The sequence below is a fragment of the Abramis brama genome (genome assembly GCF_963993115.1).
Source record: "Abramis brama genome assembly, chromosome: 22".
Lineage (NCBI taxonomy): Eukaryota > Metazoa > Chordata > Actinopteri > Cypriniformes > Leuciscidae > Abramis > Abramis brama.
In genome coordinates this window covers 24478880-24493670 of record NC_139984.1, presented here as the reverse complement: position 1 = coordinate 24493670, position 14791 = coordinate 24478880, and the positions used below count along the sequence as shown (strand labels likewise).

The 14791-nt window shown below is 35.2% G+C and overlaps 2 protein-coding genes across 3 annotated transcripts in view; one reads left to right on the top strand and one right to left on the bottom strand.

Moving 5' to 3' along the window:
* itga5 (integrin, alpha 5 (fibronectin receptor, alpha polypeptide)) overlaps positions 1-4992 on the top strand; it is a 55036-nt gene extending 50044 nt beyond the window's left edge. Inside the window, exons 27-30 of the mRNA XM_084098198.1 lie at positions 113-226; positions 1205-1306; positions 1401-1523; positions 2845-4992. Of these exons, the coding sequence (XP_083954324.1) occupies positions 113-226; positions 1205-1306; positions 1401-1523; positions 2845-2925 (420 nt within the window). The 3' untranslated portion in view covers positions 2926-4992. The remainder of the gene's footprint in view (positions 1-112; positions 227-1204; positions 1307-1400; positions 1524-2844) is intronic.
* A 796-nt stretch (positions 4993-5788) lies between these two features.
* rapgef3 (Rap guanine nucleotide exchange factor (GEF) 3) overlaps positions 5789-14791 on the bottom strand; it is a 38486-nt gene continuing 29483 nt past the window's right edge. For both annotated transcript variants that reach the window (XM_084098200.1, XM_084098199.1), the window contains 13 exons: positions 13332-13362; positions 11923-12001; positions 11664-11801; positions 11406-11503; positions 10355-10480; positions 8802-8983; positions 7612-7702; positions 7126-7176; positions 6962-7049; positions 6800-6864; positions 6639-6693; positions 6142-6213; positions 5789-6051 (listed from right to left, as the gene is read on the bottom strand). In XM_084098200.1, the coding sequence (XP_083954326.1) occupies positions 5933-6051; positions 6142-6213; positions 6639-6693; positions 6800-6864; positions 6962-7049; positions 7126-7176; positions 7612-7702; positions 8802-8983; positions 10355-10480; positions 11406-11503; positions 11664-11801; positions 11923-12001; positions 13332-13362 (1195 nt within the window). In that variant the 3' untranslated portion in view covers positions 5789-5932. The remainder of the gene's footprint in view (positions 6052-6141; positions 6214-6638; positions 6694-6799; positions 6865-6961; positions 7050-7125; positions 7177-7611; positions 7703-8801; positions 8984-10354; positions 10481-11405; positions 11504-11663; positions 11802-11922; positions 12002-13331; positions 13363-14791) is intronic.

The following is a 14791-nucleotide window of genomic DNA, read 5'->3' as shown; positions in this document are numbered from 1 at the left end:
ATTATGAAGGGTTTGTAATGAGTTATGACATGAGCTAAAATGCACTGTGATGAAATAGTTCTGTAAACTTCCATAAACTGATTATTAACTCTCTGTTTTTCTGATGTGCTAGTCTTGCTCCAGTGTGGATTGCTGGACTCTTACTTGTAACGTTGGCCTGTTGGAGCGAGGGACGAGTGCCATACTGCATGTTCGCTCGCGAATCTGGGCAGAAACATTTATGGAGGTGAGCGGAAAACCTTGGTGCAAGCAGTCCAAAGCTGTCGTCTCTCTAGATTATTACTAATACTGCAATAAAAGCATCTACAAGCTTATTAGTCTTATTTTAGACTCAAATAAGAGCTTGCATACCTCTCAAAGTCTGTCCCATGATTATACCGGTTAAATTGATTATACTTTATAGTTTTTAATGTAAAGTGTGACTGCTTCCTGTGCGAGTGTCTGTTCATGTATGTTAAAGAGAGTCAGATGATGTCTCCAAACAGGAGCTCTTTTGAGAGACGCCTTACATGCTCTCTGCAGTTCTAGCCAATACAAAGCTTATAAGTGAGTGCATTGAAAATACATTAGGAGAAATCCTGAGAGCTCAGCGGATTGGAATGTCAGAGGGGTTTTGTGAGAACCAAAGCCAGAAACACTGGGATTCAGTGAAGCAATACCGCCCCCATCTGGATGCAAGTGGGATTGTTACATAAATGAAACTAGGCACATTCAAATTAATGCACAGACAGTTTTACATGGTTACCAATTTTTGTGTGTGTGTAATTTGAAGTTGTATTTTCTCTTAAATTGTAATGTTTACATATTTGCTTTTAAAAACTGTATTGAATTAAATTTAAATTTAAATAAAAAGATTATATTATAGTAAAAAATACGCAATTATAGTTGTACAATATACAAAATAAAACATTATTATTATTATTATTATTATTATTATCTTCTTATTTCAAAACATTAAGATTACTGATATTATCCAAAATGTATATTTATTTTCTATAAACCTAGGCTTTTTTAAAGTTTCTTTCCTATATTGGTGTTACAAATGTAGTTTGTGTGCGTGTGTGTGTGTTTGTCTTATTTCAAAACAAAGATTACTAATATTATCCATAATTTTTATTTATTTTCTGTAAAACCTAGACTTTAATTTTCGATTTCTTTCACATATTGAGGTTACAAATGTCGTTTTTTTGGCTTTTATTTGCAGAATCCTTATAAAAACGTTATTCTGGAGTGCCTTGCTAGTTACAAAGTGGAAAAGATGCCATATGCCATTTTGCCCAAGGTGACTCCTAGCGGTGCTAAAAAGGTAAACTTTCTCATCTAATCTCATTCATGTTCATCACCAGACATAATCTATGTAGTTCTCATCCAGTGATGGTCATCTTTTCTCTGTTAACTAGTTGGTGACTCCTGTGGTCTGGAATAAGCCAGACAGTACATACGCCGTTCCTCTGTGGATCATCATTCTGGCTATTCTAGCCGGCCTTCTGCTGCTCGCACTGCTGATCTACGTCCTCTACAAGGTCAGTGTCTGCCATTTTGATTTCTAGTTCAAGATGGCTAATCATAAACAAATTATTTTCCTTTGCAGTCAGACAGGTCATTTTAAAACTTACAACTAATCATAAATGAACATGTAACTCTTATAAAGGGACTAACTTGTTGCTAATTCTAAAATAAATCTTATCCTTCATCCTAGAAGTAGATTGTTACTAATTGTAAAATAATTTGTATCCATTGTTGCCAGACTAGTTGACAATCATGAACAAATCTTAATCTTTGTAGTTAGGCAAGTTAGTAATAATAATAATAATTATAAGTTAAATATTATCCTATACATTAAGAAACACTTGTAACTAATCAACGTAAATCTTGTTCTTAGTCAGACTATCTTTTAACTAATCGTGAACCTATTCTTCACAGTCGAATCGAATCTTTTGTAGTCAGGCTATTTTGTAACTAATCGTAAATCTTGTTCTTAGACTATTATGACTAAGCATAAACAAATTCTTATCAGTTATAGTAGGGCTAATTTGTAAATAAATGTGAAAAACTTCTAATCCTTCTTTGCAGGGTTATTATAGTTAACTAAAACTGAAAATAAAAATAAACTTTACTTACTTGAAATAAAGTAAACGCGTTAACTGAAATAAAATAAAATATAAAAAAAATAATTTTACTAAAATAACTAAAACTAAAATAAAAATTAATTAAAAACTATATAGACATTTAAAAAAACAAAAACTTATAAAAAATGACAAAAATACACAACAAAATCTATCTAAAATTAAATGAAAATGGAAAATATAAAAATAAAAACGGATTCAAAATATTAATAAAAACTACAATAGTATCTCAATTATATTAAAATAATGCTGCTTTGTTGGGCCAGCTAGTAACTAGTTGTAAATTATTTTGTTATTCTTCGCAATAGGAATATAATTTAACTGTGTGTATGTGTGTATGTGTGTGTATGTGTGTGTGTGTGTGTGTGTGTGTGTGTGTGTGTGTATGTATGTGTATATATATATATATATATATATATATATATATATATACATATACATATACATATACATATACATATACATACATACATACATACACACACACACACACACACACACACACACACACACACACACACACACACACACACACACACACACACATATATATATATATAATTCAATTTTTATTTTTATATATTAAAATGGGTTTTTTTTTGCACATATTATATATTTACACATTTTATGTTAGATGTGATTAATCGCGATTAATTGATTTGACAGCACTCAATGTAGCCAATCATAAATAATTTTCTCGTCTTCTTGATTCCTGTAGCTCGGCTTCTTCAAGAGAACTCCGTACGGCACCGCCATGGAAAAAGCCCAGCTCAAACCTCAGGCTGCGTCCGAGGCCTAAACTACCCAAGAGCATTCGGAGAACACGTCCCAAAAGAATGTTCTTAACCAGAGCTCATCCAAAGAGAAGATTACTTGCTGTTTAACAAAGACAAAGACTAGACTGCAGTAGAGGAATATGGAGGAAAGATCACTGGATCTTCACTGTACTGCACTAGATGACGAGACCCTGAGGACTTAAAGCCAAATGAATGTTGACATAGTTTATTTTATCTTATTGAATTTCCTTGATGTGGGTTTCGATTTTTAACCACCACTTATAGCCAACCACTTACAAACAGTTTGGGTTGATCTTAACCAAAGCTCAGGTTCACTTGCCTTGCCCGGCAGCAAATGCTCAAGACAGACACAGCCTGCACTAACATTACGAGTATGTTTCAGTTTTTAACAATTTCACTTATTTTTAAATCTGCAGTGTAGCATTTTTCATTTTTAGCGTGTTATTTCACTAAACACACACACACACACACACGTTTAAACCAAAAAAAGGTCTATGCAGTATTTCACAATCAACCAAAGATACTGATACAGGTTTTGTTCATTTATTGTGTTTTGAAAGTGAGAATGAACCCTCATCTCCATTTACCTGCTGTCTTTTATTTCTTCTTTTTTTTTTCTTTTTTTTTTATGAAGACATTTTAAATGTTTTTATGTTTTGTCATGTGATTTCTATTGGAATGGGTTTTCACTTCGAATGAGATGTTTTCAGCTCAGTCACCTCTGTATCTTCCAAAGAAAACAAGCCAAGCTGGTTTCACTCTCAGGTGATGGTGATCGAGTGACGCGTTTCCGCGGAAAATATCGTCAGGATCCATCGCGGAAGGCGTCCGTTCTTCCCTACTGAATGTCAGCCGTTTCTGTCCCGTTATCTCAGTGGCAGCGAGTGGCAACGTCGCCTTAAAAGTCATCTGGGACACAACTGGATCCGCACCGAGCCTGTGAAACCTCACCAATGCCTTGAAGCAGAGCTGTGCTTTGCCATTACTCTAACAGACTCTTGGGCCAAAGAGCGGAAGGGTCGTCCCTCCAAACGTATGTGGGTGAACGGAGAACCACTGTGGACTTGAACGGAGATTTCCGCAAATGTTGGTGCAAAACGAACTGAAAGCAAACCTCTTCCAAGACAGCAGGCCTCATCCAGGGACTGAATGTTGAAATACACCTGTATACCTTTTTTGTTTTGTCCGTTTTGTGCGCGTATGGATGTGAGGATACGAGAGATTTTTGTGGAGCGCCACAGTCAGTGTAGAAATGCCTCCGTACATCATGGTGCTGAAGTGGCGGAATCGGACCGGAAGTAACTGCAATCGCCCATCGTGAATCTCCTGTTTCAGCGAGCCACCTAGAAAGGGAAAGCAGCTGGAACTGTGGGATGCGTAGGAAATCTGTATGGAAGTGCAATATTGTTGTATTTTTTTTTTTTTTTTTTTTTGTCGTGTATGTTAATACTATATTTTAGTAAGTTCTCAGAAATAAGGTTATTTGAAGACAACACCCAGTTCGAGGGTTGAAATTAGCCCAGATGTTTAAAAAAACAGTGTAATGCTGTAGTCTAAAGATACAGAAGCATGACTTAATTGCCAAAAAAGTCTAGATTTTATTAGTAAAATGTCAATATTTCAGTCTTTTGTCAAATCTAAACTGCATTTATTGTATATGCAGGTTTTAGCAACCAAATATAGTTGTTTGAATTGGTACACAACCAAAAACTGACACAGACACCACTTGAATCCTTCATTGTTTTTGAATCTCTTTTTGTACATTTTCAAAAATTATTTATTCCTCCAAAAGTTTGATTTTAGCCTTGAGATTTTTGTATTTTAGGCGGGAGGAAACACTGGGTATGTCTTCATTTTTTGTTTTCTATTTTTAAAAACTGCCCCAAACCCCGTTTGTGTTTTTTTGAGTTGTAAATATGTTTGGTGAGGAGATTATTTTAATTTTCAGCTGATACTGATTTGACGTATTTCATCGCCCCATATTGGGGAGAATCAGAGGGATGTTCAAGTAATTATTTGTATTTACAGTTTGCTTTTTAAATAAATCTTTCAGTTTTTTGTTTTTTTTTACAACTTCTGATTGAATTGTTTTTTTAGATGATTTGGCATGATGGGGAAAATAATTTGTATGTGGGTTTTGATAGTGAATACTTGGTGCATAAACGCACAATATATTTTAAACCAAAAAAAGAAATAGCAACACAAATGTTCAATAATTTATTTATAAAAAATAAACACTTCATTAGAAAAAATGCATAAGATATATATTTTCATATATAATGTCTACAAAACTGTGCTCTCTTCATAGTATTTTGGTGTTATTTGGCTTTTATATACAGCAGCTAGTGATAATCTGTACATTATGTCCGCCAGTGCTTGCTTGCTATGAAATTCAAAGATTAATATTCAAAACAGGCAATAATACTGTTAATAGGGAATGAGTGCTGACAGACCACAGATTTATTGAAAATCAATGCATTTATGTGCATAAACTTTCTATGATCCAGTGATTTAGTCTATTATTCCGCTTACACCATAGTTAGCGCATATAAATGTATATATAATTATTATTTACAAGACATTTTTCAGGGTTTTGTCCCTAAAACAACTTATTTACACCACTTTATGCATCTACAACACAGCCTAAGCCAGTGTTGCTAGTTTGGAAAGAATGTGGCGAAGAGAAGTAGTCAGAATCAACATGGTCATACTATATATATATATATATATATTAATAAATAACAGTTAATGCCAGCAGTATAATGTGTCAGATACGGCCCAAACGGTCACAGCAGTCAGATCAGAACACTTCTGATAAGGCATCAAAAGGAAATGTCAGCATTTTCCCAGCCAATGTACGGCTTATCACAGTCCACACAGCACTGACTTGACAAAGTGTGTGATAATTTACACCAATTAACCACACATAAAGTGATCATGGATTCCCTCAGTTATTTTTTCTCCAATATGGAGCAGGACGGACTGAAGAAAAGCAGTCTTTGCGGTGCGTCAGCGCTCTATGGCTCTGGAGAGCTGAGTTAGTTTCTTCTGATTGTCGATCACTTTAAGGTTCTGGATGTACAGTCTTACATTGGTTGCATTGCGCAGGGTCAAGGACTGCTCTGAATCTATAAGATATGAGAGGGGGAAATTAAATTTATGCTGATTTATTCCACTCTGTTTTTAAAATCATTTTTGAGGAAAAATAAACAACATACATGTTGATATTCGTATAGCTTGGGCATCCAAGAACATTCTCTCGGTCAAGCCTTTCTGTGGAGATGAAGGCACTGCAAAAGCACAAAAATGACAGAATATCTCTTAGTTGCAGAGTTCAGAGAAGAATTATTTGTTAAACGACATGAGGGAGTTAAAGGGATAGTTCACCCAAAATGAAAATTCTGTCATCATTTACTCTCCCTCATGTTGTTCCAAACCTGTATGAGTTTTTTTTTATTCTGTTGAACACAAAAGTAGATATTTTAAAGAATGTTTAACAATAACCAGACAGTTGACTGTAGCCATTGACTTTTCCAATCAACTATTTGATTACCGGCACTCTTCAAAGTATCTTCTTTTGTGTTCAACAGAAGAAACTCGTACAGGTTTGGAGCAACTTGAGGCCGAGTAAGTCATGACAAAATTTTCATTTTTAGGTGAACTATCTCTTTAAACTGTGGCGTCCTGTGATCCACTCCACTAGGGGGAGCCGTACCGTAAGGCTGGCTTCGACACTCTCGAATCATCTTCAATGTCCTGGCTATCATGCGCTGAAAATAAGGTAGAAAGCACATGTTAAAAGTTTTTCTCTAAGACATGGAGTTTAAATTTACAGCATCATTTCAATTAAATGCAATACTCTCACCACAAACTCACCATTTTCTCAAAATTGACCAGTTTATCAGTGTAGTTCTGGTTTCCCTCATGGATAAACGTCATATCTGTACAGGGAGGTAGATTAAGTTGATGATTAAGTTGACTGCTATCCACCAAATAGTCATGACATACATAGTAAGTAATGTGAATGAGATTCAGTACCTTTAAGCAGCAGAGGCATGAAGGGAATGTACGGAGGGCTGAGTTTGGCTACAGCCAGCCTGTAGGCCCTGTGGTTACGAGATGGATCCTACAACACATAGATGATTACTTTCAAATAGTACATAGACATATCTTGACAAAACCATGTAAACATTTGCTCTTACCATCAGTCTTTCATATGCACAGTAGACCCTCTTGGTTTTGTTTGGGAGTCTCTGATCATTAAGATAAAATAAACAGCAATATTTTAAGTCAAGTCATTGATTTGCATAGAGCTTCTCACACTACACACGGTTTCAAAGCAGCTTTACAGAAAATCGTGATGTTAATGCTCATAACATCTTCATGTCTATCTTCTAGCCACATTTAGCAGATTAGAGCTGGTTGGTAATAATTTACATTTTGCAACGATACAATCAAGTTGAGATTTGCTGTATATCGGCATAATCGAGTACACTGTATGTTTGTGGATAAAGTTGGACATACATATTCAAGAGCTGGGTGATAATATAGTATAGTTACATTTGTGAATGCAAAGTCTTTTAAATGATATGTGTTAGTGATGAAAAAATGTTGATGCTGGTATTTTACACAGAAATAAAACAACAAAAGATTAGTTATCTAGTCTAAGAGAGCATACTTGTCCTTACCTCCCATGTCTTATTGAGCCGCTGTACTGCACTGTTACTGAGGCCGAACATCACTGCAAAAAATGAGTTCAGGTTCTTCTGCTCTTTTAAACTGAAAACAGATCAAATCAGACGCCCATGAGCTCATACTGTACTCCCTCAAATGTGTTTGTTTCACTGTAAATTATTGGTGGTATGATATTACAAAACTCGTTATTTGTGAATAAGTCATGTGAACGGCTGGAACAATCGAATATTTTGGCTACCCCTAGTAGTCACAAATGGGCATGCACAATAAAAATGGTCATGATTTTACATGAATTAAAGTCACCTTAAAATGGATTTTTTTTTTTTTATGGAATATTGGAGTATTTCTTTTTTAATGATTCATCTGTGCACACAACATACATCATTTTTATTTAGTTATGCATCCTCATAATCTAATCAAAATAACTTCCCCTCCCTCTTGCATCATATCTTCTCTTTGCGTTTACTAGAGTGAGGGGGAGGGGGAGGGGGAGGGGGAGGGGGAGGGGGGGAGGGGGGAGGGGGGGGGGACGGACATCTGTCACTCACATGACATCACAGAAATAGCAAACCACAACCATCAAATCAAGTCCAGCCCTACATTTTTTTTCTTGTTCTAGAAGCAAAATATTCTCGGATATTCATAACAATATGGAAGGAAAGTCTATTGCAACTTCAGTTTCATGCTGACTTTAACACTAGTTTTTTTGTTGTTGTTGTTTTTACAAATAAATATAATGTATTCAGAATTTGGAGTAATTTTTTAGGCTTTTTAACATAACCAATCGTAAAAAATAAATAATAATAAATAAATAAAAAAAACCTGTAAATGTTATGTTTTATGCTGTAAATAGCAGCATATTGTATTTTTTTTTTGTAGCATTTATTACTAACATATATTGGTGTAATTTGTACATTCTCTTCTACAAGTGCTTTAGCTGTAGAGCTGCAAAATGAACACAAAAAGTTTGTTTAAAGATTATGTGAATTAATGGATACAGTGGATAGAGTGAGTCAAATTGATGTCGTAAAGCTGAACTTATGCAATAGTATGACTATGACGTAAAGAGACTATTGTAATAGCATTAATGATTAAATTACTGATAGATGTGGAATATCCTCCACTGGTGTGTATGCTGTACTGTACGGCAGCTGACCGTCTTGTGAATTGCTATTGTACTCACACAACAGCCATCTTGATGAACTTCTTCAGTAGTATGGCTCTCTTGAGCAGGTCCTCACAGAGACACAGCTCAGTCACCACCCAGTACTGAACCTCGTTGAAGCGACGGACAAACCGCTCAAGGTTAGCCGTAGTGGCTCCTGGGAACTTTTCCCGGCCGAAAACGTAGTAGACCAGCTCCACCTGTAGTACAGCAAATTAAAATGTCCAATTTAATGATTTTTATTTAATTTTTTTTAGAGTACATAGTATGTCGATAAACATTCTATATTTGTATGTGGCAAGTTGAGACTTCGCTTGGCAACCACTGTTTATTCATATTATTAAAATGTATAAAAATATATATTTTCATTTAATTGATAACTTTTTAAATAACTTTTTATTACTGTCCCAACCAATTTTTCCACTTTGCGTTGTGCCTAGTTTTATAATATCGTATGTAAATTTATTATGAATAAATATAGAATTATATAATAATAATATACCATACCATCTTCTTCCGCTTTAATAATAATATATATTATGTTAATCTATTTATTCAGCAAGGATGCATTAAATTGATCAAAAGTGACAGTAATTTTAAATTTTTACAAAAAATTATAATTCAAATAAATGCTGTTCTTTCTATTCATCAATGAATCCTGAAAAAAATTGTCACGGTTTCCACAAAAACAGCACAAGTGTTTTCAAAATTGATATTCATAATAATAAGAAATATTTCTTGAGCACCAAGTCAGCATATAGAATGTTTTCTGAAGGATCATGTGACACTGAAGACTGGAGTAATGATGCTGAAAAATCAGCTTTTCCATCACAGGAATTAATTACATTTTAAAAAACATAATAAAAAAAAAGATTAAGTGTAATAATATTACACAATATTATTGTTTTTACTGTATTTTTGATCAAATAAATGCAGCCTTGATAAGCATTAGATACTCTTTTTTTCAAAAACATTAATAAAATCTTACTGACCCCAAACTTTTGATTAATAATTGTCTTTTTTCCCCATTCATGAACTATTTGTTCTTTAAATAAACTATTAGCATAACTCTACAAGATGAGAGTTGCTTTTATCTATGCTCTGTACTTGTTTCAGGTGAACTTTGGATGTTTTTGATTGTTCTGATGTAAAACAAATAGTAATTGAAATGACACTTCACTTCCTTCTTGCATTCATCTGATATGCACTTATGCAGACGTGAGATATTTGTTTACCCAGCAGGTGTAAGTCAGGCGTGTGATTCAGACGCCTCGGCTGTAAAATGTTTCAATGACTCGTTCTCTCTGACATGTTTGATTCTCGAACAGATACCGTGGACATTTGTGTCTGTGTGAGATGCCAAGTACACACTGATTTTTACAGCATTATGTCATAGAAGCATCACACTGATGTTATGCTCTAACTGTGATTAGCAATGCTGCTGATTAGATTTTAGTATTAGTATTTAGTCATGTTGTTGAATGTTCCTTCTTTATCTGGTAACTGCCATGAAAGAATGAAATGAATTTTGTTGTGCCAGTGACGAATTTGTGTGTTGGTTTGGCTGTTACCTCATGCATGGCCATGAAGAGCTCCCAGTCGTAGCTGGTGTGCTGACTGGCCATGTCCTTGGAGCACATCTGCTCCAGAGTGTCCATGGTGCTCTTCTCTGGCACCAGCTGCTCGCTCACGGGGGTCTGTCAGGGGTAAAACACACACAAACACACACACTTATGTTGTGTTTTCATGTTTTATGGGGACTTTCCATAGATTTAATGATTTTTATACTGTACAAACTGTATATTCTATCCCCTTACACTCATCACAGAAAACTTTCTGCACTTTTATATTTTCAAAAAACATCACTTAGTATGATTTATAAGCTGTTTTCCTCATGGGGATCAAAAAATGTCCTCACAAGGACAAGGATTTTGGATATTGCCATCTTTGTGGGGACATATTGTAATGTAGGGTTTACTAGGCCACACACACACACACGCACACACACACACACACACACACACACACACACACGCACACGCACACGCACACGCACACGCACATCGTTTTGTTTGTTTTTTTATTCATGTGCCCTCATAATCTTTAATCAAAATAACTTCCCCTCCCTATTGCAGCAACATCTCTTCTCTGATGAGGTTTACTGGCGTGAGGGCGAGACCATGACATGAGATCGACCAATAGCAAATCACAACAATCCAACTATTTTATCAATTCCCGGTGGACCAAATTAAGTCCCGCCCTACATTTTTTCTTGTTTACGAAGCAGTTTCACTTGGATATATGCCACAATAGGGAATAAAAGACTATCACAACTTGCGTTTCATGCCGATTTTAAAAGGTTTAGTCCCCACTCATTATAATTGCATATCATAAACAAATATTACATGAAAAAAAAGTTCCTTTGGATGAACTAATTATTTAAATCTCTAAAAAAAAAAAAAATCCAAAAACATTTTATAACTAGTTTTGCAAAGTTTCAAACTATGTAAATGTACAGAACAATAAATTTGTCACAGTTTATGTATATTTACAGTTGACTTGTATGACTAGAGTGAGGATCTTTTACTGTGAATCAGCAATAATTCTGCTGGCATCTCTCACCAGTTGTTCCACTTGGCTGGCAGAGCAGAGGAAAAGCCTCTCGTTCACTCCTAAAGAGGCAGACACTGCCGTGGTCTCCAGCTTGAGCTGGACTCTGTCTGCAAGAAGTAAAGCAGAAGAAACTTTGATCACATGAAAATTCTGAACTCTTACAGTAGGTAGGACAAAAACTAATATTGACTTCAATCTGAAACTGTAACAGTTCTGGCACGGTCAGAGCAAACTCTGAAGCCAAATCATCTGAATCTCATAGCTTACCTCCCGAGGAATTCATCTTGACCAGCACATAGTTTCTCTCAGGATCCACTAATGTAGTCAAGATGTCATTCACTGAAGCATCGACTGGCAGCATCACAGTGACAGCCTGATGATTCGGTTTAAAGATCTCATACAAGACTGCAAACGGACAATTGGACAAATTTCATTAGGTAAATTCCCTTTTGATTAATGCGAGCAATTTCACATGGATATTATCCTTATTTTATTTTATTTATCATGGGTTTGTACTTTTACAAACCTTTATCTTGAGCTTTAATCGACCTTAATTTTCCCACTGGCTCTTCGTAAGCAGAAAACCAATCAAACTTTTGGTTTAGCTGAAACAAACAGATGATGATATTGGATATTAGAGTTTTCAACATGTATAGAAAGACTGTTTGCTTGAAGTACATGGACAGCATTGATGATCTCGGGTATGATGGATTTTCTGTGCCTGAGAAAATAAGTGCGGTTATTATTCCAAGAATGTGAGGAATCAGACACAAGATCAGGTATCAGTGAAGGATGGTCAATATGGCATTTTAAAACTATTTGTTAGGATGCCTTCCTACTAGTTCCTACTAGTATGTTTCACAGTACAGCTCTACAGTGTTTCCTACAGAATTGTTTTACATACACACACTATATATAAACACAATACCACATCACACAGGTGGTGGCAAGTAAGTCTTAATGATGAAACTGATGTGTTTAAAAACGATGATTCATTTAGCAACGGAACAAGTAAGTGATTTAATCAATACTTCGCTCAAAAGAGATTTTTTTTCCAAAGTACTTATTCGTTCAGGAACAAAAAATGCTGTAAACCCTAACGCTCAAAACTTGGTTTGAGTAGGGTAAACTTAAATTAAACAAATTAGTTCAAACAAATTAACATTTATGAGAACTTTTTTTTTTTTTGAGTTCACAAAATGACACATTTCAAGTAATCTGAATTTTTTAATTGTTTTGAGTATTATGAACTTGTTTATTTTAATTTAGACAAACTTAAAGTAAACTGAAACTGGCCTGGGATTTTAGCATTTACTGAATTAGCTAGTTAAACATAGCCAAGTTTCCTCTGCTAAAAATAAGTTGAGACAATAATAAGTTAAATGAATGAATGACTAGCTTACTCAAATATTTCAAGTTAAGAGCAATTAAAATGTTTGAGTACAAAATTCAGCTTACTTAAACTTTTCTTAAACTTTTTAAGTGCTTTCTTTTGCATAACATTGCAACTCACATTCACAACTAAGGTAATATGCGATTTTATTTTTCTTAATGCTGTTTTTTTTTAAAGTTTAAGCAGTGGGGAAAAGCGGTGCAAGAAACAGTGTTGCACTATATGTATTGTTGTACATATATGTAATTGTTATTTAAACACCTGTTCCCAAATACAGTGCAAACTATGAAACGGATGGCTGGGTTTTATGTGACCATGGATACAGCTGACCTACTTTTAGTGTACAATTCAATGCTCTGTCAGAAAGGGATTTACTTTTGTTTAGTTCTCTGAATTTGTCTAAAGACCTCTGGCCACAGAGATGTTGACTTTTCCACTGGAGAGTCTGTTTATTATGCTGTGTCATAAAGTAAGTAGGATTTATTGGTTGGTCGCTTAACGCTGCAAGTTTCACATTAGACTAAGAAACCAGTGCCTCTTACCTTCGTCAGAGTGTGACATCCATTCTCGGTTCTGTAAGGAGTATAAAAGGGAGTAGCTATAAATGTAGGATTAAGTAGAGGTTTGATGACATACAGTAGAAGACTCAAGAGTAAAGGTGTGGACTTTAAAAAAGCAGGTCAAATAAAGATTAAGTATGGTATTTATTTTATTATTTGATGACATCAACTTCAAACTGTGAAGTGCAATATTTATTCAAACACTGGAAAAATAACGTTTTACTTGAATTACTTGACTTTGAAGCACAGTCGAACCATAATTGTCTGTCAGAGGTCAAATCATAATGTGAGAGACCTGATTGTGGTCATTTTGACTAAATATATTTCTGTCATGACAACTCTTGGAGTGTTTGGCATGGTAATGGATATGACAATGTTGATATGTTTGGTCTTGGCGGAATAGATCTGCTGCTGCTGGTTATTGCTGCTGCAGAGCAAATACGGCACTTGCTACTTGCAATACATACATGACACGCCGCTGTGAGCAAGTAAGAGACGCTGATGCTGTACAAAATAGCAAACATGAATTACCCACAGTATATACAGGTGGAGCTGGGGAAGGTGGAGGGTTTCTGAAAGCGTGCTGCACTGCTACAGAAAATGCTCACCCAGGCTGCATTTACACTGCAAGTCTTATTGCACTGATCCGATCTTTTGACCATATCTGATTTTTGGCCCGCCTATTTACACTCACTTTAGACAGGACTTGTATCCGATAGCTGTGTTTACATTAATTCCCACCCAATTTGATTTTCGGTGATCGTTTTACTCTCCACAGAGTTACATTCCTGGTTTTGAATGGCCGTGAAATGAAAATTATTTATATAATTCATGTCAGGTGGTCATGATTATTTTCCAGCACGGACAAGATAACAGCTGTCATGACTCATGAATGTTTTGCAGCGCAAAATATATAGTCAATAAAAACGAAATAATTTTCGTATAAATAAAGTATCCCTGTAAAAAAATTTTTTTTTAGGGATTCGAATGAATTAACCAGAGAGCGAGAGAGAGAGAGCACGCGAATAAGAAACCTACAGTAATAGTGAAGCTTGTTGGTCATTGCTGAGAAATATATTGTAGCTTTCAGTAGTGAAGCTGTTTTATTTCAGTAGTGAAGCTGTTTTATTTCAGTAGTGAAGCTGTTTTATTTCAGTAGTGAAGCTGTTTTATTTTAAGTCACAGGCAGAGGTTGAAAACCAGCTCCTGATTTCTTTTCTTTGTGAATAAACGTGTCTTCCTCGCCTTGTGGAATTTGAATTCAAAGGGGAATTTGGATATGCGTGTTTAGACGTAGGTCGGATGTACAGATATCGGATATGTATCTGATTTAAAACCACATTAGGAAGTGGCAGATTTTTGTGTTTACACGTGTGCAACAATTTCCGATCGGTGTCAGATGTGAGTAAAAGATCAGATTTTTTGTGCCAGTGTAAACGCAG